General features: G+C 46.6%; 2 protein-coding genes across 2 annotated transcripts; one reads left to right on the forward strand and one right to left on the reverse strand.

Moving 5' to 3' along the window:
• Positions 1–15,748: 15,748 nt before the first annotated feature.
• Positions 15,749–17,049, reverse strand: LOC123101738 (uncharacterized). Its single transcript, XM_044523055.1, has 2 exons — positions 16,595–17,049; positions 15,749–15,892 (listed from the first exon to the last, which is right to left on the reverse strand). Exons 1-2 carry the CDS (start codon positions 16,946–16,948, stop codon positions 15,824–15,826), a joined length of 423 nt encoding a protein of 140 aa, XP_044378990.1. The 5' UTR covers positions 16,949–17,049; the 3' UTR covers positions 15,749–15,823.
• Positions 17,050–17,539: 490 nt separating this feature from the next.
• On the forward strand, positions 17,540–18,752 carry LOC123101749 (uncharacterized). Its single transcript, XM_044523060.1, has 3 exons — positions 17,540–17,771; positions 18,185–18,372; positions 18,477–18,752. Exons 1-3 carry the CDS (start codon positions 17,631–17,633, stop codon positions 18,625–18,627), a joined length of 480 nt encoding a protein of 159 aa, XP_044378995.1. The 5' UTR covers positions 17,540–17,630; the 3' UTR covers positions 18,628–18,752.
• The last annotated feature ends 4,861 nt before the right edge of the window (positions 18,753–23,613 follow it).

Here is a 23,613-nt window from a genome sequence, read left to right on the forward strand (position 1 = left end):
CTCCTTAGTCTTCTTGTCGCCATCGGGCTTGTTCAAATTTCTTGGGCCATCATCATCCTCATCTTCATCCATGTTTGTAAGTGAACCTCTCTTCGGTGGGGATTCTTTGTCGATCAACTTCCACTTCTCGCACTTTTTGAGCAAGTCCCAACAATGCTCTAGTTTGAAGAATTTGCCTTCCGAAGCTTCCATGTCTTTGTATTTATGTTGGGCAATTTTGTCCTACACAATGTGAACAAAGTGAAATGATGCAATCATTTCATATGATGCAATATGATGATGCACAACTTGAACAAAGGCAAAACAAACTCACATAGTCGGATTTCACGGTTCCACTTGGAGGTGCATTGCGTACTTGCTCCAAGCAAGCTGCCCAACGGCTGCACATTCTTCGAACCCCCGCTATAGTGAACGACAACAAGTCACGAGCTATCACAAAATGGCGAAAAGCAAAGAAAATTGCCATGGCCGAAGACTCATACCTTCCGGCCATTTTGTCAAACACCTTGCTTGCGGTGGGAGCAGCACCATTGAGCGGCATTGCCGGGGCACCTCTTTCCGAGGCGGAGGGAGTGTATGAAGGAGGCGGCTTCTTTGTAGCCGGAATCCTCTTCCTCTTGACGCCGGCGGCCTTGGCGACCTTCTCCGCCACCGGCCGGGATCGCGCAGCGGCGTTGGCGCCTGGAGCACGGGCCTTCCATTTAGAACAATGTGTCCCTCACTTCTTTTGTTCATCAAAACCTCAAAATTTGTCAAATGATAAATGACTCTCATATGGTGACCGGAAAAGAACTTCACAAAATTCGGTGATGTATGATTTAAGAGGGGCAAACTCCCTAACATGATCTTGCCTTGGATGGTTTTTGGGATCAGATCTAATGGAACTAACCAAAATAAATTAAATATCTATGAGTGGATTGTTTCTATGTTGCGCTCAAGAAATAAACCTAAAATATGGAAGATAAAAATCCAAAAAGCCTCTAACGACCAACCGACGTAATAAGGGATTAATTAATCTAACACAAAGGTTGAAACCATAAAATAAGTCCTTTTCTTTCAAGTTTCTTGTATGGTGTAAATCTCTTTTCTTGGGTTTCTTCATTTCCTGAGATCTAAGTTAACAACCACCCAAAACTCAGACCTCTCTCTCTCTCTCTCTCTCTCTCTCTCTCTCTCTCTCTCTCTCTCTCTCTCTCTCTCTCAATGCTTGTAGCTACCGAGCTCCGCTGCTCTTGGTATTTGAAAATTTTGAAAAACACACTTTTGGTACTAAAAAAAACTTAAAACAAATACGTGGATACATACACATATTCCTAAGGCCTGGGAAAAATCTGGAAAAGAAATACTTTGTATTTTAGGAAATACAAAAAAGAGAAATTTCTGACAGAAATGGCACCCTTTTTATCCTATATACTGTCAGAAATTTATTTATTTTCCTATAGCCTAAAACAAAACTAGATTTCTACCAAAACTTGACGCGTGCAATCGGAATGTGTATATGTATCCCTGGGAAAAATTTCACATTTTTTGAAACTTCAAAACCCCAAATTTCAAAATGTTCAAATATAGAGAGGAGTGGAGCTCGGTTGCTGCAACGCCTCTCCCCTCTCTCTCTCTATCCTTTTCTCTCTCTCTCCTATTACTACGAGCAAGTAAAGTAAGAAGAAAAATGGATCCTTTTTTTTATACAGCACACTTGCTTGCTCTTTCTTGCAGTGTAAGTATTCCTCGGACAAGTTCACACCCAGTCTTGAACCTGTAACTGCTAAATCCGACTGAGCCTAGTTATTTGACTGACCAAACCATGCCACATTCACACAACACTCTAAACAAAGCCACAGACAAACAAGCCTTGCATTGCAGCTAACAAGAGAGGGAAACTTCAGGTCAAACAAGAGCATCCAGAGATTGCATTTTTTTAAGAAAAGGAGGAGGACCCCCGGCCTCTGTATCTGGACGATGCATCCAGCTATTTTATTAATTATTCACAAGACCTTACAAAGTCATACAATAGTAAGACTAAAGCCGCCGTCTAGGCAACATCTGTCGCTATTCCTATCCAATTGATGAAGGGATGCTGATAGTCTGGGCCTAATACCAAACAGACCTCGCAGCCAAACCTAACATCTAAGACCTGAGGTCCCAACCAGGACGCCTGCCGGGTATGGACACCCACCAGTCCGGCGCACTCCTCAACCAGGACGCCTGCCGGGTATGAGGCCGCCGCAGCCACCTGCCACCAATCCATCTTCAGTGTTGTACTGCTCATCAACCTTGTCAGGCCTATCGTCGGCGCCACCACAACGCCAGACAACGCCACCATCCTGCATGTGTCCATCCACGCGCGCCCATCACCGAAACTCCGCAACGCCATGCGTTGTGATCCACCGTCGGCCTTGCGGTAGATGTAACACCGCTCCTCCTCTTGCCACCTCCATCCATCACTTGCTCCAAAATGATGCCCCCGGGAGGGAAAGCGATATAGAGAACGCCATCATCGTCCGATCCGGGAGACCCAGATCTAGGATTTTCCCCGGAGCATCCCGAGCCTGATGACGCAAACTGCAACGACGATGCCTCGACAAGGAAACGACATCCAAGATGCCGCCATCGTCCGCCATGACCGTAGTTGGCGCGATTTTCATCGGCACTTGCGCCACCGGGCGTGCGCCGTCGGTGTCGCTGGTCCCTTCAACCGGAGCAAACTCCAAAACGATGCCCTGAAGAGGGACTACGACGCAAAAGCACCGCCATCGCTCGATCCCAGGGAGATCTAGGGTTTGCCCTGGAGTTGCCCGCGCCAACAAGGACCAAACAAGGATGGAATCCGCAGATCCGCCCAGCTGCCGACATGTCGCACCCGCTGTCGTCGTTCTAAGTCTGACAGTAGAATAGGGGGGTAGGAATGGAGAGGCAAGATCGTAGCTTATGGAGTAGTTGTATACGCAAGGGGTTTACGAGTTCAGGCCCTTCTTGGAGGAAGTAACAGCCCTACGTCTCGGAGCTCGGAGGCGGTCGATTGGATTATGTGTATATGAGTTACAGGGGTGCGAACCCTTTACACTGAGGAGGGGGGTGGTTTATATAGAGTCCGCCAGACCCCTCCGGCCCTCAATTATGCAGGGTTTAAGGTACATTAAGATCTGGCATTACTGGTAACGCCATACATAAAGTGCTATGATGACCATAAAGGCTAATTAATGACCGACCGTTTGCATGCAGAGTGACTTTAGATCTCCTGGCGGTCGAGTGAGTGGCTTCATGGTTGAGTGTCTTCGAGTCCGTCGAGTGGAACCCTTCCAGGTCGACTGAAAGGTGGTTTCTTCTAGAGATGTCCTTGGGGAGGGTATCTTGGACACGTCCATGACCCTACCCTAGGTACATGGCTTCATCATTAGCCCCCGAATGGATCGAGGTTTGAGTGGGGAAGGAGTTGAACACACTTCCGACCCATTTTCGTGCTGTGAGTATGTCTTGTTCTGGATCAATGAACTTAGGTGACGGCACCAACTTCTTTTTCAGTCGCCTTGATCCATTCTCTGTATCCGTCGAGTGAATTTCTTTACTTGGAGAACTCCGAATGACAGGGCGGAGGAAATCTTCCGTCTGACGATTTGCTCTGCAGCCCACGGATTTAGCGGGATTCGAATTTTAGGGAGCGCGCGGGGCGGAGGAGGCCGCAGTAATCGGATGGGATAAGGCAGGGACGCCTCGATCTCCGCGCCACCTTTGTCGCCACGTATCGCGCGCGCGACTGTTGCGGGATTTGACAGGATCGCCCGGGCCTACAAGTCAGTCACTCGGAAGCAACATCATATAAGGCCCCGGACGGGGGTTTTTGAACAGTGCGCTCTCATTTCCTCCTCTCTTCCTCAGACTTATCTGCCGCATTCGCTTCCATCTCAGTGCTGTTGCTCTGTGCGTGTCTCGCCGGCGACGATGGTGAAGGAGAAGACGACGGTCGTGGAGCGGGCGAAGAAGGCGACGGCGAAGGCGAAGGGAAGGGCGACCAGTCGGGGTGGATCTTCATCGAGGGTCGGCCTGCCGCAGGGCTGGATCCAGGGCGACTGGATCTGCTCGACGATTCGTCAAGCAGATCTTGATGACCTGGCCAATGGAGGGCTGATCCCCCATGGATCGGCGCGGCTCCCGGGGAAGGAGTCTGAGCCGCGGCCTGAGGAGGGTGAGGTCGTTCTCTTGGCCACTCATGTCGACCGTGGGTTTTCTTTGTCGCCTCATCCTTTCTTTTGGGGATTTCTGAATTTCTTTGGGGCACAACTCCACCACTTCACACCCAACACCATCGTGTACCTCGCTGCTTTCGTGTTTTTGTGCGAGAATTTCTTGGGTTGTCGGCCTCATTGGGGTCTTTTCAAGCACATTTTCACCTATCGCTCCCATACGGTGAAAAAGGCCAATTCGAGTGATGAGAGAACACAAGTGATTCAGATGTGTGGGGGTCTTGGGGTTCGGATGAGGGGGAAAAGTGCTTTTCTGGCCATGGTCCTTCCCGACTCGGTCCGTGGATGGCAGTCGACCTGGTTTTACTTCAAAGACCAGCCGACGCCAGGGCAGTCGACCGGACTCCCTCCTTTTTCTATGAACCGAGTGAGGAAGCCTTCCTCTTTGAAGGTGATCTCGGAACAGAAGGCGCAGGTTAAGGTGCTGGTCGAGCGTGTAGTCCAGCTCATCCGTGACGGGGTGACCAGCATGGATCTCTTGGAGGTCTTCCTCCTCCGACGCATCCAGCCGCTTCAATATCAAGACCATCCGATGTGGATGTATTCTGGCACTGAGGACACCACTCGGATCCACCCGGAGGAGGTCGAGGAAGCCACGCTGGAGAGGTGGCTGACGGCCATCACAGGGAACAGAGACAACCCCCAAGGGCCAGGAGGATTCCTCCACTCGACCAATCATACGAAGTAGACAAGGTTCAATTCTGCATCTCCGACTGTGATCATGTTTTCTTCACTCTGCCTGCTTAGAATCAGTCGACTGATTTTTGTCTTGTTTGTTGAGATATGAGTCGGAGCAGCACTGGGGTCGGTCGGGTGAATGTGAGACGACTGAAATGCTGATTCCGTAGCAGGCTTCTTGGCTCGCAACAAATCACTCAGATCTGTAGTTTTCTGATATTCCTGCAGCTCTACCACTACCATCTGAGCATCGGCGATCTTTGAGCCCTTCTGAAAGCACTCTTCTGCCTTCTTCCGATTACCAGTAATAGTGATCACACCTGTGGGACCAGGCATTTTCAATTTGAGGTACACATAACATGGTCGAGCCATGAAACGTGCATAAGCTGGCCTGCCCAAAATAGCGTGATAGGCACTCTGGAAATCCACAACTTCAAACGTCAAATTTTCTTTGCGGTAATTCTTGGAATCACCGAAAACCACATCAAGAGCAATTTGGCCGAGTGACTCAGCCTTCTTTCCAGGAATGACTCCATGGAAACTCATGTTGCTGGCACTGAGTCTGGACATCGGAATGCCCATCCCTTTCAGCGTCTCTGCATACAATATATTCAGGCCACTGCCACCATCCATCAAGACTTTAGTCAGTCGAGTGCCCTCGACAACTGGGTCTACCACCAAAGCTTGCCTCCCAGGGGTGGCTATGTGCGTCGGATGATCGGACTAGTCGAATGTGATGGCAGTCTGAGACCATTTCAGATAACTGGGCGTCACCGGAGCAACCATATTCACCTCTCGGTTGATAACTTTCAATCGACTTTTGCTTTCAACATCAGCAAAAATCATCAGGGTGGAATTGACCTGGGGATATCCATCATCACTATCTTCTTTGTCTTCAACTTTGTCCGACTCCTTTTCCTTATCTTTGGGCTGTTTCCCCTGGAATTGTTGGATCAAGAGCTGACACTGTCGAGTGGTATGTTTCGGGTAAATGAATTTACCCTCCTCATCTTTCTTCGTGTGGATGTGACACGTCAAATCCATCACGTCATTCCCTTCCTTGTCCTTCACCTTCTTAGGGTTCCAAGACCCTTTGGGTTTCCCTTTAAACTTTCCTCGAGTCAAGGCCAAGGCTTCTCCAGGAGCAGCTGGCTCGGCTTTCCGCTTCTGCTTCCGACTGGAGTTCCCTCCCCCGGTTTCATGAGCGGCTGACTTGTACTTGCCACTCCGGAGCCGATCCTCTTCTTCACCATTGGCATACTTGGTGGCAATCTCCATCATTCGACTTAGGGTCATGTCTCCGGTTCGACCGAATTTTAAACTTAGCTCTCTGTTCTTAACACCTTCCTTGAAGGCACAGACTGCCTGGTGATCAGATACATTCTCTACCGTGTGATGCAATGTGATCCATCTCTAGATGTAGTCCCTCAGAGTTTCATTCGACTTTTGCACACAAGATTGCAGCTCTGTCAACCCTGCTGGTCGCTTGCAAGTTCCTTCAAATGTTTTGACAAACACTCAGGCAAGATCTTCCCAAGTGTAAATGCTGCTGGGTGCCAATTGATTCAACCATGCCCTGGCTGAACCCTCCAACATAAGGGGCAGATGTTTCATGGCCACCTCATCATTGCCGCCGCCAATCTGAACAGCCACTCGGTAATCTTCAAGCCAAGTATCAGGCTTGGACTCACCAGTGAACTTACTGACTCCAGTCGCCAACCTGAAGTTGGGAGGAATCACCGCGGCCCTGATGGCCCTGCTGAAACACTCTGGTCCTGAGACATGTACTCTGCTGCTGGTGGGTATATCTCTGTCATGACCTTCTCTATGAGCTCTGTTCCTGTCGACCAAACCTTGAACGATATTGGATCTCGCATCAAAGCCTGGTTCTCCGGGGTCGACTGGAACCCTTCGCCCAACACTGTGCTGGCATCTGTCATCCTGCTGTCGAGGTGCATACGATCCACCCCTTGGGGGAGGAGTGGGCACTCGACGTCGATCATCACGATCGAATCGGTGATCATACTGCTCACGGTTCTTGTACTGATCATCACGCCGGCCTCCACGTTCCTCACGCCTCGGGGGCGATCTTGGGCTATGGGCCGACTGGACTGTATTCGCAGCGACAGATCTGCTGTGAATCCTATTCTGCGACTGCGATACAGCTGAATTTTGATCTCCTGCTGCCCGGAGTAAATCTCTGATCTGTAGCAAGCCTCTGCCAGCCTCTGACTGAGAAGGTTGAATCGACTCGGCTATACGGGCTGCAGCTGCTAGATTTTGAATTGAAGTTCGATATACCTGAGTCGGTGGTGGAAAGAGTTGACGTCGACTGGAGTCTAGAATTCGTTGTCGCGCACGCTCGTCGAGTGCTCGCTGAGGTTCTCTAGTCGAGTGCGCTCAGCCAAGTTGGCCAAGCGCGCGTCCTCTAAGGCCCGAGCCTCAAGGGTTTCTCCAATGATAGGAGTGTGTAGCGCATCCATATTCCGGCGGCGAAGTTCTTCCCTCTGCAGCGAAGTGAGGGGCTCGGGTTGATACTCTTCATGGGCTTGCGCCGGATCGCCTCCGCCGTCGCCTCCGTCGGCGCGGGGAAAGCCAGGGGGACTGCGTGGACCATTGACCATCAGCACCTCCGCCGCTGGATCACTGCTGTCGCACTCGGATGCAGTCTCTACGGAGCCAGTCGACAGGTCGAACAGGCCCTAGAGAGATTCGTCGGGCTCAATCGCCGCGACTTGGGGGGTGGCCGACTGGCGGGCCACCACGTGCCTCACCCACCGCTGAAGCCTCGACCGACCGAAGCGCTTGCGCCGGCGGGAAACAGGGAGGGAGGATGACACAGGGGACGACCGATACTGGGTCGACGGTTGCCGCAGGAGGACGCCGCGGACGCACGCGCGAAAGTGCGTCGCCCCGCGGACGGGGAGCGCGTCGATGTCGAGTGGAGCCTTCTGAGGCCAAGCGGAGTCGTCGGCGATGAACGTGAGCGCGCCGAGACGAATCTCGCGGCCCTCAACCAAAACTCCGCCTGAAACCATGATGAAGGAGATCGGAAAAATCGCAACTTCTCCAATAAGTCGCTAAGACATCGGCCCCACGGTGGGCGCCAACTGTCGTGGTTCTAAGTATGACAGTAGAATAGGGGGTAGGAACGGAGAGGCAAGATCCTAGCTTATGGAGTAGTTGTATACGCAAGGGGTTTACGAGTTCAGGCCCTTCTTGGAGGAAATAACAACCCTACGTCTCGGAGCCCGGAGGCGGTCGACTGGATTATGTGTATATGAGTTACAGGGGTGCGAACCCTTTACACCGAGGAGGGGGGTGGCTTATATAGAGTCCGCCAGACCCCTCCGGCCCTCAGTTATGCAGGGTTTAAGGTACATTAAGATCTTGCGTTACTGGTAACGCCATACATAAAGTGCTATGATGACCATAAAGGCTACTTAATGACCGACCGTTTGCGTGCAGAGTGACTTTAGATCTTCTGGCGGTCGAGTGAGTGGCTTCATGGTCGACTGTCTTCGAGTCCGTCGAGTGGAACCCTTCCAGGTCGACTGAAAGGTGGTTTCTTCTAGAGATGTCCTTGGGGAGGGTATCTTGGACAGGTCCATGACCCTACCCTAGGTACATGGCTTCATCACCCGCCACCGCGCCGACCGCGACCCGGAGACCAAGCCCATGCCTGGGCCTGACCCGGCTGCGCCGCCGCTGTTCCTGACGACCGCGACGCCCCAGACCTTGAAGCCGCCGGCCGTGGAGGTATGGAATCGCCGGAGCGCCGCCACCCCCCGCCGTGACGTCCGGCCGAACACCACGCTCCGGTCCGGGGACGCCGGCCCACGCCAGCCCCTCACGAGCGGGAGGGCCCCGAGTCCCCGCCGCCGCATGCATGCAAGTAGTAGCTTTCTTATTGCATTGAAACCAACTGATTAGCTTACTTAGGGCACAAATATGGCACCTTCCTGAGCTATTTATTCTTGAAAACGTTAATTGGCCTCACCAAAAGGCAACCCGTACGTGCATATATATAAATTCAAGTACGTGTTAATTGGGTCTTCACCCAAGCCAAATTTGCAGTTTTATTATCTCTCTATCTATTGCACGCATGCATTAAGAATACAATCTTATTCTGTGTTGCCTCAGAATCCCAATATGCATGCATGCACTGTCGGAGCTGCTGGATCAACTTGTCAAGTTATGGGAGCTGCAACCCATTGTCCTTTCTGATGTTCCTGATACCATCCGGTGGAAGTTCACTAATGATGGAGGCTACTCCGCTGCGTCTGCTTACAATGCTCAGTTTATTGGTCGCATCGCTGAGCCACAGTTGCATGCTTCATTGAGGATCAAGGCCGAGCCGAAGGTAAAGTTCCATCTGTGGCTCCTGATTCAGAATAGGAACTGGACGGCTGATCGGCTTGCGACAAGGGGATGGCCACACAATGACAAATGCATGTTCTGTGATCAAGTTCTGGAAACAGCTGCCCATCTGACGCTCACTTGTCCATTTGCCCGGGAGGTCTGGTTTTCCTTCCAGCAAAGTGATCCAGAGGCTGCACTTGTTGGTTCAACAGCAATGACAATCAAGGGATGGTGGAGACGGATCTGGAATCTGCACAACAACCCAACTTCTTGCACGCAGATCACATCGGCTGCTTACGTTGCTTGGAATCTTTGGAAAGAGAGGAATAGGCGGACGTTTGAAGGAAAGAGATGCTCTCCCGAAACAGTTGCTGCTATGGCCAGAGACGACATTGTACTGTTCAAGGAAGCTATTGCGTAGTTTCTTTCTTTTTCTAGTTTTTGGGTTCTGTATGTGTGCGTGGGTACTTGAGGCTCTGTACAACACCTGGGAACTTTGGTTCCTTTTCCCTCTTCTAATATGAATAGGCAGAACTACTGCCATTGCCTTTCAAAAAAAAAAAAGCATTACAAAAGAAAGGCTTCAATCAACTTCCAAATATACCTTTCTATCCAACATGTTTTCTTGGTAAGTGTATGACTATTAGTGGAGTCTTACAGTTTTTAAGCCTCGAAAATTAGCATGGGTGTAAATTTATTGAATCAAGTTCTCCTTTTAGTTGAAAGATCTAAGCACGGTGAGAATATTATTTCTTGGGTCTGCTACTCAGCTAGACTTGGTCAATCTTAAGTTCTTAACTCAACATGTACGTATTTTTGTTATCTATGAATGAAAAGTGAGTTGGCAACTCTTCTCTGAAGAAAATTTTCACACACACATGTCATGGTTAATGATTTTCTAGAATTTGGCACTTTTTTACTTGCAAGGCTACAACAAGATTTGGTCCCCAGAGAGACTAATTATGACTAATACAACAAAGCAATTATCGTGTATCCAACAAAATCAAATGCTTCAGATCCTCAGTTAGAGTTACACACACGTTCTAGGAAATAGATCACTTGAATTGTGTGATTTGCATCAAGGAGAATGGCCGCAGGCCGCAGCGTATGCACCCGTTTGTAGTGTACGTGAACAAATAATTGGCGTCTGATGTAGACCATGATCCGACAAGAGACCAAGAACGCAGAGAAGATCACAGGCACTGCCAGCAAGGTCGCGGTGAACGAAAGGTATGCACTGCTTGCCATTGCCTTCTTTTCTATACATGTTACTGGACATTGTTACTGCAATACCAGTGACGTACCGTCCAATATATGTAATGTTACAGACGGAAATATAAGCTTATTTCTAACTATGAAAAATATCATGGGATTTGAGAGGTTCTTGTGGATAAATCTTCGATGTAACATATAATGTTTCCTGTTGAAGCATCAAATAGCAGAATCGAATCAAATATCTCATTTGCCCATTTGTACAGACATATATTGTAAAGGGTCCGCCATGTTTCAAATTATAACCTACATGCACTACATGCCACTAAGACTGCTAGCGTCACGAATACTCATTCTCTTTATACTCATGGTGAATGAACTAGCTTCCATATCTGACCCCGTAATAAGAAAATATGTGTCTTCATAAGTTTTACCCAACCGTACTATTCCATGTAAAAATAATAGTAGCGATATAAGATAAAAACTCTAATCTGAAAAGAGAATCAGAACATAAGAAAATGGGTTGGCGGCACAAGCGGACAAGTTAGAAGGATTTCATTTGCATGTGTAATAGCTATGGGAGAACAGAAGAATGCTTGTATAGTCAACATTTTTGTACTTTCCTGCCAAAACTCAACATTATTTGTTGCCATCTATATATTAGCTTTTTATACCAATACATAAGGATCACCTAAAAATCTATTAAAATTGTTGTTCTTCGAGTGAAAAAAGATTTTTTTTTTAGTGTTATGTTGTGAAGAAGTCAAGGTGAGGAGGATAATCATTAAAGGCCTCAAATTTTAGCACCTTTATTCTATTGATGTTTTGTGGCTAACCATAAAGGATATTTTCATTGCGAGATCGCGTATTTCTATTTGCATATTTGGCACATTCTATGAATCTTCCTGGTCTCTTAAATATGTATTTGATTGTGCAGAAAGAAGACCAAGTGCAAAGCGTGCTCCTGAATCAACAAGAAAGGTCTAAACGTGTAAGCCACCTTGATAATTGAGCCAATGACAAAAGCTTGATCAGTTGGTTCGAACAACAACTATTTAGTCTTGAGATTATATAATTATATAATCAACATCCTAGAACTCTGCGTATACTCTTTTCTCTGTATATCCTGTATTTCATTATAAATTTAAAAACCTTTCTAAAGTAGTAGAGAAGATATATTTTTATAATGAAAATAAATGCAAGGCTTCACATATTTCCTCCCATACAATCAATAGATCAACATTACGGGTGGATATAACCCTCTTAGCGCTGGTGGAAACGTAAAAGCACCTGATAAGCGCAATTCAAGTTCTGAACATATCGCAACGTTACCTTCACTACTGCAACCTGTGAAATCCGAATGTCATCGAGTGGGAATGTACAACAATTCAGCGATGTGATATTTGATTACAAAGCTATAACCCTGTGTTATATTTATCTTCCACCAATTACTTCGGATATTTTGAAATAAGTCGATCATTACCATAAAACTTACTAGACCTCATCTAGGAATTTGAATATTCATTAGACATTTTTCTTTTGCAAAACCCTTTGTATCCAATTTACAACGTTCCAACTATTTAAAGATGATAAATTTACCCCTTTTAAAATAAACTTCAGCGGCCAACCATCGTGGTTGTAGGAGCTTACCCCTAAGGATCCATGCTCGGCATAAACACCTGGGATAGAGTAGTGGCATGCCGATGCTACCGAGAAGTAAACATTAATGACTTGGATTGGAGATAAAGGATCCCAAACTACCATAGCATTATGTTGAAGGAATTACATGTTTTTTCAAGATTTTGTTTCCCGCATTGATATCTTAAATATTGCTCACATTTAATGATTTTTTTGGTTTGTATTTAATTAGAAACTATGTTCGAAACAAGGGGAATTATATTACCAAAATTATATGACATTGAATTGTTCCACAACAAATAGTAGAAAATTAAAGATGCATACAAGTTGTGCTGCATAATATATATAGTTATATGTCAGTGAGAAAAACCAAACTGTGATCATATTTGGATCCAATTTTATTTAGACTAAAAAAAACACAGTTCCATCACAAAAGTTTCTAAAATTCTAGCCGGCACATCGGGCGGGCCAGTTTACTAGTTAAAAAGAAAAATAAAAACTCTACCAAGCGAACATCCGCTGCCGAATGCTAACTAACGAATCAGTTCGCTCCAGATCCTAAATGAGCAGACGTTCACTAATCAAAAACCGATCGAGAAAAACTGAAGAAAACCAGAATAAACCGGGACGGTTCGGTGGTTTTACCGGCGGTTTTTGGCGGGTTTTTTCTTCGTCGACGGCGGCGAGGTTAATGACGAGGCGGCGCGGCGGTTCCGACGAGCGAGGAAGTTCCGGCGACGGCAGTAGGCGGCGTGGAGGTGGCGGAGTAGACGGGGAGGGGCGGCTCGACGAGGCGCGGAGGATGGCGGCGTCAACGGCGGTCCACGGTGACGGGACGGAGCGGGGCGGCGGCGGCTCCGGCGAGATGCGGGAGGTGGCAGTGCGGCGCGACAGAGAGAAAAGGGTGGCGGCGGCGTGAGCTTAAATAGAGGGGGGCGAGGGGTTGCGTGGAGGAGGGGGCAGGAGAGGCGGCGGAGGAGTCCGCGTCGGGCACGGCGGCGGCGGCCGTGGTCGTGCGGGACTCCCGCTCGGACGGAGGAAGGAGGCGGCGGGCGCTGGGCCGTGACCTGGCCTGGGGATGGGCCGGCCCAATCGGCGGAGGAAGTCTCTTTTTTCCTTTTTCTTTTAAACACAGACAGGAAAAAATAAAAACGAATAAAATAAAAAATGCAACCTAGGCATATTATATATCAAAATTTTCAGAAAAAAATTCTCTGTAACTTGAACATTTTCTAGCTTCTAATAAAATCCTCAAAAAGTCAAATAAAGCAAAGAGTGCTACTGTTGCAATAAAATCGAAACAAATTATTTTAAAAATACCAAAATGATTTCAAATTTATTTCTCTCCAATTTTCTGTTGTAGGGAATCATGTTACCCTAATTTCTGTATATTTTATTTTTGGAGAAAAATAATTTGAATAAAACCCAAATAACTCCCGATTGAAAAATAATTTCAAAAGGGGCTCTTTTAAACTCCCAACTCATATTTCATATGATTCTTCTAAACTCCCAACTCATATTTCATATGTTTTAAAGAAGTCATTTTATCTTCTCTCATGAAAATCATTGAGTTGCTTAAAGTTTCTGAATTTGAAATATTGTCAAATGAAATTCAAATATTTTCAACATCCCTTTCCATTTAAATAAATGGAAGAAGTCATGTCATCTTCTCTCCAGGGTTTTGTATTTGAAAAGAATTTGAATTCAAGGAGATCAAAAATGCAAGATGAAAGTTTGGGAAAGTCCTTTTATTCCCTCTCATTTAACTTTCAAAAGTTTCAAATTTCACTGAATTTCAGTCAATCAATCAAGCAAACAATCAAAACTATCCATTTAATATAACATTCCAAAATTTAGAATTTTGGGATGTTACATCCTTGCCAAGCGGCCATTGATTCATCATGCTCCTTTTTTATATATTTTCTGTGCCTCTCCTCTTTGATTGGTCGTCAGCTTCCTTCCGGGCTAGCTATTTGTGATTCATGGCGTCTTTCTTCGTATCTTTTGTTCGCTCGTTGATTCGGGCAACTCCAAACATATATAAGCTGCTAGGATATGATGGAAAGAGGCAAGGTGGGACTAATTAATCTGAAAGCATATAGACATAAGAAAGCATATATCTTTCGTATCTTTTTTACCGGCCCATTGAAAATTTTCTGGCCCATGTGATACGAAGCTGAAACTGGACGGAGGAAACGATATGAGAGCGACCGAAACCGGACGTACAAACGAAAAACATGTGAGCGGACGAAATTACGGTGGTAAGAAGCAATAGTCCCTTTATTATTATTATTATTATTATTATTATTATTATTATTATTATTATTATTAAGGGACGAAACCGGATAGCACATATGCCTGTGCGTTGCACCGGGATAGATAATTGACATTTGCACCGTAAACACCACCAAAACTCAAATTTTAGAGAGAACATCCCTCAGCAAAACATTTTTGAAACTGCTTGGCTATGATTTTTGTATATATATGGGCTCTTTCTCTCTTTTAAATGCTAGATGGGTGCCCTTTTTATACAACACCTTTGGTCAACATTAGTCACTCCCTCCTCTTTTATTCCTGGATGCATACTCAAAGCTTCCAGCAATCTCACTTAAGCCATGCACTTTCATTGCAAACCAGGTCATCCTTTATCGGATCTTCCTTTTGTTTTATTTCATGATGAATCGGGTCCTTTTTCATCAAATAGTCCTCTATTTTATTGGCATGCGCCAACCAGGTCCTTTTTCATCTAATATTCCTCTTTTATTAACCAATCGGGTCCTCTTTCATGGGATATTCGTCTATTTTATTGGGGCATACATGCATTAATTTCTTCCTTCATTTTCTAATATATATGGGACCCACACTTCATCCTTTTCTTGCGATGGCTTGCTGATTTTCAGGTAACTCGTGGACGTATTTAAATTTGTGAAATTTGATTTTAAAAAGCAAAGTGGTACTTTTTTTTGAGTGACTAACCCAATTTCTATGTTCGATCCTCGGGGACAATGACGGAGCCTGTGCAATCAAAAAGAAAACCAAGGAATATGAAGCCCATCAGAGAAATTTGGTGGCTGTAGAAAAATCCCAGTTAGGAGTGTATTGGCCCAGTATAGGTGACAGAGCAGCTGGAGAATTGATACAAAGCAGACCTAGCTTCCTCTAAAAAAACGAAGCAAACCTAGCCGTGCATACAAATTTGAAGTTTAATACAACATGCTAATTCACAACATCTAGTTTGCCTTGTTGGATACCGAGGTTGGAGTAGTTTGCGTGGTTACGAGTTCGACTTCCGCAGACTCATTAATTTTTAGCACTTGAAGCCAGGAAAAAACAATGCGACCATGTGTTGCCGCACTTCCTTTGCCGTATATTATTACGAAGAATAATCACTAAATAAGTAGTGGAACAATTGACTTTGCGTAGTGAGGTCCCGGTTTTCTTTGTTTGCACATGTTCGTCAAACGGACAAAAGAAAAAAAAATAAGTAAAAAATAGAATACATATAAAAAAGCTTAAAACGGGACGAAACAAAACAGGACCAAACCAAGAACACACATTCCCTGTAATAGTAGGTATATATATATATATATATATATATATATATATATAGAGAGAGAGAGAGAGAGAGAGAGAGAGAGATAGAGGTATAAGGAAAGATGAAACACCCGTTTTCCTTTGGAAAAAAAAGTCAACTATGCGACGAACACATACACGGAGACAAAATCGTCTGCAATGGTCAATTTAGTGATGCCATCAATTTTCTGCAGTAACAACAAGATTTAAGTTAAACCTCCAATTTTGAAATCATCTACATACTATATTGAAAATCTAATGGCAGGCTACATAAGCGACTGGATTTTTGGATTTCCAGCAAGATACGGGCATAGAACTATGTATATAAGTAACCAGCAAGCTGAGTCTGGTCAAACTATCGACATCACTGTCAGGTATTGCATATTCTGCCTACCAATGTACAGTATACATGCATGTATCTCTAACGCATAGCACTATAATTCAGGACATTTAATCTTTATCCTGGAAGATATGTTGCTTGGCATGAGATGCAATTATAATAATAACAAAAATCATATACATGCATGAATCTCTAATTGGTAGGCCCTCGTATTCAGGACAGACAGAGCACGGTGTGGCTGCCGGGACTCCGGCGATAGGAACCTAGGCTTGCAGTGGATGGCAAGATGAGCCATAGAGTTGCAGGAGCGAGCAGCAGAGTGAAGGGAGGCGCAGAAGAGCAGGTCTAGCAGGCGGCGTGGTGGAGCGGTCACGGCTACGCGTGCCGGTGGTGGTGGTGGTGCTGCTGGGGCGAGGCGGGGTGGCAAGAAAAACACCCGGTGGCCAAATGTCATGGTGGCGGGCGGGCACGGGGGAAGACATATTTGAAGCAATGAAGTGCAGGTTGAGAGAGAACAAAAACCATGATTTTCAACCCTTTTTGCACATACCTCAAGCGTAGAATCGGCCGCCGGATTTCCGGTGAACCGTGGAGCATTGTCGGACGCCAGCTTGGTTCCCGTCGAAGTCCGAGGAGGTGACATTGGACAGTCTTCCGTCAAAGTAGGCGGAGACGACATTGGACAGATTTTGTCGGACAGCGTCTTGTTTTCCGGTGAAGTCGGCAGAGGCGAGAGTGGGCAGACTACCGGCGATGGCAGACCGATTCTGTCGGATGACGTCTTACTTTCCGACGAGGTCGGCCGAGGTGGCTTGCGATTGCGATGCAATTTGCGTGGATTGCCGATCGAGCCTTTCATGTTATAGCAGCCAATTTTGTGTGAAATCCTGGTCGGGATACTCATGGCTCCGTATTGTAATTGGAGTTGGACACCCGTGACTCCATATTGGAGTTATTCTTGTGCTTATTCTTGTACGTGCACGAGTAAAGGAAAATAATATGGCAATGCGTGTACTGGTTGGCTGGAGATATATATGGCAATGTGTGTACTGGTTGGCTGGAAATATATATTGGCCGATGTAACCAATATCAGCCCAATAGTCCAGATGAATGTGAAAGGACGGTCTATACAGCCGTACGTGAGCAGGACAGACGGACGCGGACGGCCGTACGTGATAAAACTAACGAAAAAAACATCTAACGCGGGACGAAACCAAGAATATCACCTCCTTTTAATAGTAGGTATAGATATAGATATAGATATAGATATAGATATAGAGTATATATATATATATATATATATATATATAGAGAGAGAGAGAGAGAGAGATAGAGATAGAGATAGAGATAGAGGTATAAGGAAAGATGAAACACCCGTTTTCCTTTGGAAAAAAAGTCAACTATGCGACGAACACATACACGGAGACGAGACACGTTGAACGGAGGCGTGATCGTGACGGAGTCGGGCTCACGCGCGCAACATATAAGGCTGAGCCCTCCCCGCCGCCTCCAAGCCCATAAAACCGGACACCACGTGCACCAGCGGGCGAACTAACACACGGGCAAGGATCCCAAGAAACCAAGCCATGGCGACGGCGGCGCTCCAGCGCGTGGCGAGGAGGCTCGGCGGCCGCGCGCTGCAGGAGGAGGTGCAGCTCCCGAGGTTCCTCCACAGCGGCAAGCCTGCCTGTTCCGGCGCCTCCGTCGGAGGAAGCGGCAGCGCAAAGGTACGTACGCCAAGTAGTCAAAAACTCAAAACCAAGGATTTCCTTATAGTAGCTTTCTTATTGCATTGAAACTGATTAGCTTAGGGCTCACATACGGCACCTTCCTGAGCTATTCCTGAAAACGACGTTAATTGGCCTCACCAAAAGGCAACACGTGCATGCATATAAATTCAAGTACTCCCTCCGTAAAAGAAATATAAAAGTGTTTAGATCACTAAAATAGTGATCTAAACGCTCTTATATTTGTTTACAGAGGGAGTACTTGTTAATTGGCTTTTCACCCAAGCCAAATTTGTAGTTTTATTATCTCTCTATTGAACGAATTAAGATTACAATCTTTTTCTGTGTTGCGCGTTGTGAGCCATAGACTCAGAATCCCGGTTTTCATACAGACTCGTTTGGTGCTGATGCAGGGCCCTAGGGTTGATGCGGCGAAAGAGGATTTCACGCAGCAAATCAAAAGCCTGAAAGAGGGCTTGTACACCACTTTTGCCAGATGGGAACGGGACAAGCTGTTCGATGGCACTCTGGCACGCCAAAACGGTCAGCTGCTGGAGCAACTTTCTGTGCAAGTCGAGCCTAGACCCAATGACCCACTCTGGTATGGAATTTATTGGATAGCCCCAAAATTTCATCTCTTGTTTTCTCTTACCTCTGTCTGATTATATATGATTGTGATTCTCGTATCATCTTGGATGTATGCAGGCGCAAACATCGTCGCGGAAAACGGGTCCATGATTTCATGTTCTATGGAGGGTTGTTTTGTTCTAGCTATCTGGCCTTGGGTGGGGTGCTTGACTTCTTCACAGGACCAGATCATTCCAAGGAAAGGAAAAGTATCGAGCCATCGGTTTAGTCGTAATCATCTCTAGGTTACTTATTTCGATTTCATCGCAGGATCAACTACTGCATGTCTCATAGTCGGTTGTAAAATTCATGTAACTCTCCCGAATTCAATAGAGGACGCATATGTCTGTCTGATAACGTGGGTCAACTTTTCATGCAGTTTTTTTTTACGTTGATCGTAGGAGCTCGCGGAGAAAAAAAATAAAGTTTAGCTCCTACGAGCTCGTACGGGCTCATACGATGTCCAAAGACAACAAAAATGTGCACACATCTTGTGCACCTAAGTATCTTCAGTTCCCCAAAATTTCATATTTTTTTGATTTTTTTTCTATTTTTTCGAATTTACTGTTCACATGCATACAAAATTTATGATTTCCTTTGCCACGAGCTCTCAGGGTGTTCGAACGGCACACAAATTTGCACGCGCCTTGCGGACATGACTATCTTCGATCCCACAAAATTTCAGATTTTTTTGATTTTTTTGCTATTTTTTTCTGGGTGGTCAAAGTCCTTTGACCGGACGGTAACGGCGCAAAAGGGCATTTCTATAAGTGACACTAACGGCGGAGGGGCAAAACTGAGCATACCTAAAAATTAGGGGCAAAACTGAGTAGTGAGTTTGAGTTAGGGGCAGAACTGGAATTGGCCCTTAAAAGTAATGTTGTGACTAAAAACTAACACTTTCAGATAATGACCACTTTAGACGATTTAAACACGTTAATAACATGTGAGACCCACGTCATTCAATAAAGTCAACTCTGTTTATTTTGACTGTTAAGTTGATCGTTATGACATCGCTTTGGCATTTTCTAACATCGTGCAAGGGAGCTCCACGACACGGCATGCCGCCTAAGAAAAGCTAGGGTTCGTGCCTCTCGCCGGCTCCGCCACAAGTCCGCCTCGTCTCTGGTAGCCCTAGGACCGTGTAGGCGCGGTGGATCTTGGCAAGGACCGGCGGAAGGGCTCCGTTGTTAGTCGCTTCCTTTAAGATTTGTTAGGGGTTTTGTCCTACTCAGGAATGTGCGACGGCGACAAGTTCACATGGAGGAACCACAGTCAGGACATGGTCATATATATATGTCAGAGTCTGGACAAGTTCACATGATCTTATATATATATGTCAGAGTCTGGACAGAGCCGTTGCTAATGCTCGATGGTGTGAGGCATTTCCAAAGTTTGGTGTGCTTAATGGACGGCCATGGCACTCGGATCATCGAGCAGTGGTGGTGACGACTAAGGACGATAGCTGCGAGGGCCTAGGAGGGGGGGACAGTGGATTCCGTTTTGAAGCTTGGTGGCTTAAAGAGGATGGATGCAGTGAGATTATAAGAAACTAATGGGAAAAGGGGTGGGAGGAAGGGGCCAATGATGTTGCTCAAGTTATGCATAAGGTGGCTGGGGGCATGCTAAGATAGAGCAACGAGGTTGCGGGTGAGCTTGAGGAGAGGCTGAAGAAGGCCCGTAGGGATCTGGAGAATTGCATGCGGACGCCTGTATCAGAACCCAAAATCAGGGAGGAGGCAAGGCTCCGTTGCTTAGTTGAGGAGTTGGAGGAGAAGAAAAACATTAAGATGAAGCAGCAATCACATATGTCATGGTTGAAAGATGGAAACAGAAAAATTAACACCCGCTACTATACGGCTGTTGCATCGGGGCGCAAGAAGGTGAACAGGGTGAAGTTTTTGAGAAAGGAGGATGGATCGGTGTGAAGGAGGGAGAGGAGATGACTAATTATGTTTGCTCGTTTTTTCAGGATCTTTCCTCCTCGGCGGCTGGCGATCGACTAGATGAGCTCATTAGCAAGGTCCAGCCGCGTGTAACTGAAGCTATGAATAATATACTTGATGTTGAGTTCACGAGGGAGGAAGTAAAAGCCGCGCTTGATCATATTGGGGATCTTAAGGTGCCCGGCCCTGATGGTATGCCCTCCATTGTCTATAAACAGAATTGGCATCTCATGGGCGATCGGATAGTGCAGGAGGTCCTTCAGGTCCTCAATGGAGGTTAGCTACCTGAGGGGTGGAATGATACTATTGTAGTGCTAATCCCCAAGGTGAAGGATTCGTGTAGAATCAAGGACCTCGGGCCCATAAGCTTGTGCAACGTTGTCTATAAACGGGTGTCAAAGGTGCTGGCTAACCGCATTAAGATGATTCTACCGGAGCTTATTTTTGAAAATCAAAGTGCATTTGTCCTAGGTCGGTTGATAACCTACAATGCACTCATTGCTTATGAGCTGACCCATTACCTCATCAATAAGAAGAAAGGAAAGGATGGTTATGTGGCTGTTAAGGCGGACATGAGCAAAGCATATGGCCGTGTCAAGTGGTATTTCTTGGAAGCAATGCTCAGGAAGATGGGGTTCAGGCAAGGATGGGTAGACCTTATCATGAGGTGTGTTACTACTGTTAGATATCAAATCAAGGTCAAAGGAGTGCTAACGGAGCAGTTCAGCCCTTTTCGGGGCCTCCGGCAAGGCGACCCCGTCTCTCCGTACTTATTTGTGATATGTGCTGAAGGGCTGTCCGCACTCCTTCACGATGCAACAAGGCAGGGGAGACTAAATGGTGTGAAGATTTGTCCTGCAGCTCTGGTTGTCTCCCACCTGTTTTTTGCGGACGACTCACTCCTGTTGTTGAAGGCAAACCAGCAAGAAGCGACTGAGCTCAAATATGTGCTTGATCTGTATGAAAACTGCTCGGGGCAGTGCATCAACATCGAGAAGTCGGCCCTAATGTTCAGCCCGAATACCCCAAATGCTAGCCGAGCGGATGTAAAGGGAGCTCTAGATCCAAAGTGAAAATTGGAATGACAAATATCTTGGCCTACCCGTGCACGTCGGCAGATCTAAACGAAGGGCATTTGCATACATCAAAGGGGCTATTGCTGGGAAGGTGTATGGCTGGCAGGAGAGGCTGATCGCAAAGGTAGGCAAGGAGTCATTGGTGAAGGCAGTGGCCCAAGCGATCCCCACATAGGCTATGTCCTGCTTCTACCTGACTAAAACCTTCTGCGAGGAGATTAGCTCCCTCATTGGCAATTATTGGTGGAGCCAGCAGGACAAGGATAATGTGATGCATTGGATCAGCTGGGAAAAACTCACAATGGCTAAGGCCCAGGGCGACCTCTGGTTTAGAGATATGAATAGCTTCAATGTTGCTATGCTTTCCCATCAGATCTGGAGACTCATACAATGTCCAGGAAGCCTATGTGCACAGATTCTGAAGGCCCGCTACTTCCCAAATACACATGTACTTGATGCCTCACCGAGGGATGGGATCTCTTATACCTGGCAAAGCCTCTTGCACGACATTGAGCTTATCAAACAGGGATACATCTAGTGAATTGGGGACGGGTCCAATGTCCGGATTTGGAGTGATCCAAGGATTCCCAGACCGTGGTCACGCCAGATTATCACTCCGAGAGGGGGTAACTTGCTTGAGTATGTTTCTGACCTCATTTCTCCAATCACCGGCATATGGGACGAGCAGTTGGTTCGGGACACCTTTTGGCCAGATGATGCTCGCCACATATTGCAAATTCCACTACAGGAAGGGGTGTCTGACTTCATTGCCTGGCAATTCGATAGTAAAGGGCAACATTCAGTGAAGAGCGCCTACAAACTCCATGTGCAAATGGGCAAGCTAACTAAAAATGGCGGTATTGGCCATAGCTCTGAAAATGTTGGCAACCTGAATACATGTGAGGATGATTCCTGGAAGAGACTATGGAGGATGCCATGCCCCAAGAATATCCAGATGTTTGCATGGCGGCTGAAGCATGAGTCATTGGCCTTCCGGACGAATGTGGAAAGGCGGGGCATTCCTATAGAAGATATAAAGTGTCTTTTCTGTGGTGGAGCTGACGAGAATGGAGCGCACCTGTTCATCCAATGCAAAGCGGGCAAGCCTGTGTGGCGGGAGCTCGGGCTGGAGAGCACTAGAGCGCAGCTAGAGAAAATCACATCAGTGCATGTGATGCTCAATTTCCTTTGGGGCCTGGAGGAGAGGACCCGTGTCCTAATTTTTACTGCCTGGTGGTTGTGGTGGCATAACAGGAACAAACTCCGGGAGGGGGAGTAGTCATTGACTGCCAGTGAGATTGTGCGCCGTGCACGGGTGCGTGTGATCGAGTATGTTGAAGCCTTTACACCGTCAAGCAAAATCAAGGGTGCTATAGACAGGTGGAGGGCGCCGGGGGATGATATGATCAAAATCAATGTGGATGGTGCCTTTATACCTGGTGACTCATTCACGGGATGGGGCGTCGTGACAAGAGACAGAGCGGGTTATATAGCGTCCGCCCGGGCAGGACGCCAGGACCACGTCCAGGACGCCTTCGGTGCTGAAGCTCATGCGATGTCGCGGGCCATTGCTCTAGCCACCGATCTGGGAATGACACGGGTGATTTTTTAGACTGATTGCCAACTTTTGGTGGATGCACTTGACTTTCGCAAGGTCGACTCGTCGGCTTATGCAGCTGTGATTGAGGACTCAAAACTTTAGCTGAAGCTCTGGTTCGCGCATCATGAAATCATGTACTGCAATCGTAGTGCTAACTCCGTAGCACATGAACTAGCTAAGCTAGGCCGTATGTATCTTCCAAACCACTTCATTGAGTGGGAATCTGATGTACCTGCCCATGTGGCCACTTGTGCTTTGGGTGATCTACCCCAACACCGTTAAGTAATACAAGCGTTGCTTGCTCTAAAAAAAAAACTACTGCCTGTCTCATAGTCGGTTGTAAAATTCATGTAACTCTCCAGAATTCAATAGAGGACGCATATGTCTGTCTGATAACGTGGGTCAACTTTTCATGCAGTTTTTTTTTACGTAAGCAGCAGAAGCTCTGCTATTTCATTAAGTAGGGGGAAACTATACAAAGGCCAGCGATGACCTGGGAGGGTTAACCGAGAAGGGAAGAAAGAAAAGGAGGCAATGCATCCCTTGCCTCATAGCAAAATTATCTCTCACGCGCCTCCTTTAGGAGGCCTTAC

This window comes from Triticum aestivum, chromosome 1B (genome assembly GCF_018294505.1).
Source record: "Triticum aestivum cultivar Chinese Spring chromosome 1B, IWGSC CS RefSeq v2.1, whole genome shotgun sequence".
NCBI classification, from domain to species: Eukaryota; Viridiplantae; Streptophyta; class Magnoliopsida; order Poales; family Poaceae; genus Triticum; species Triticum aestivum.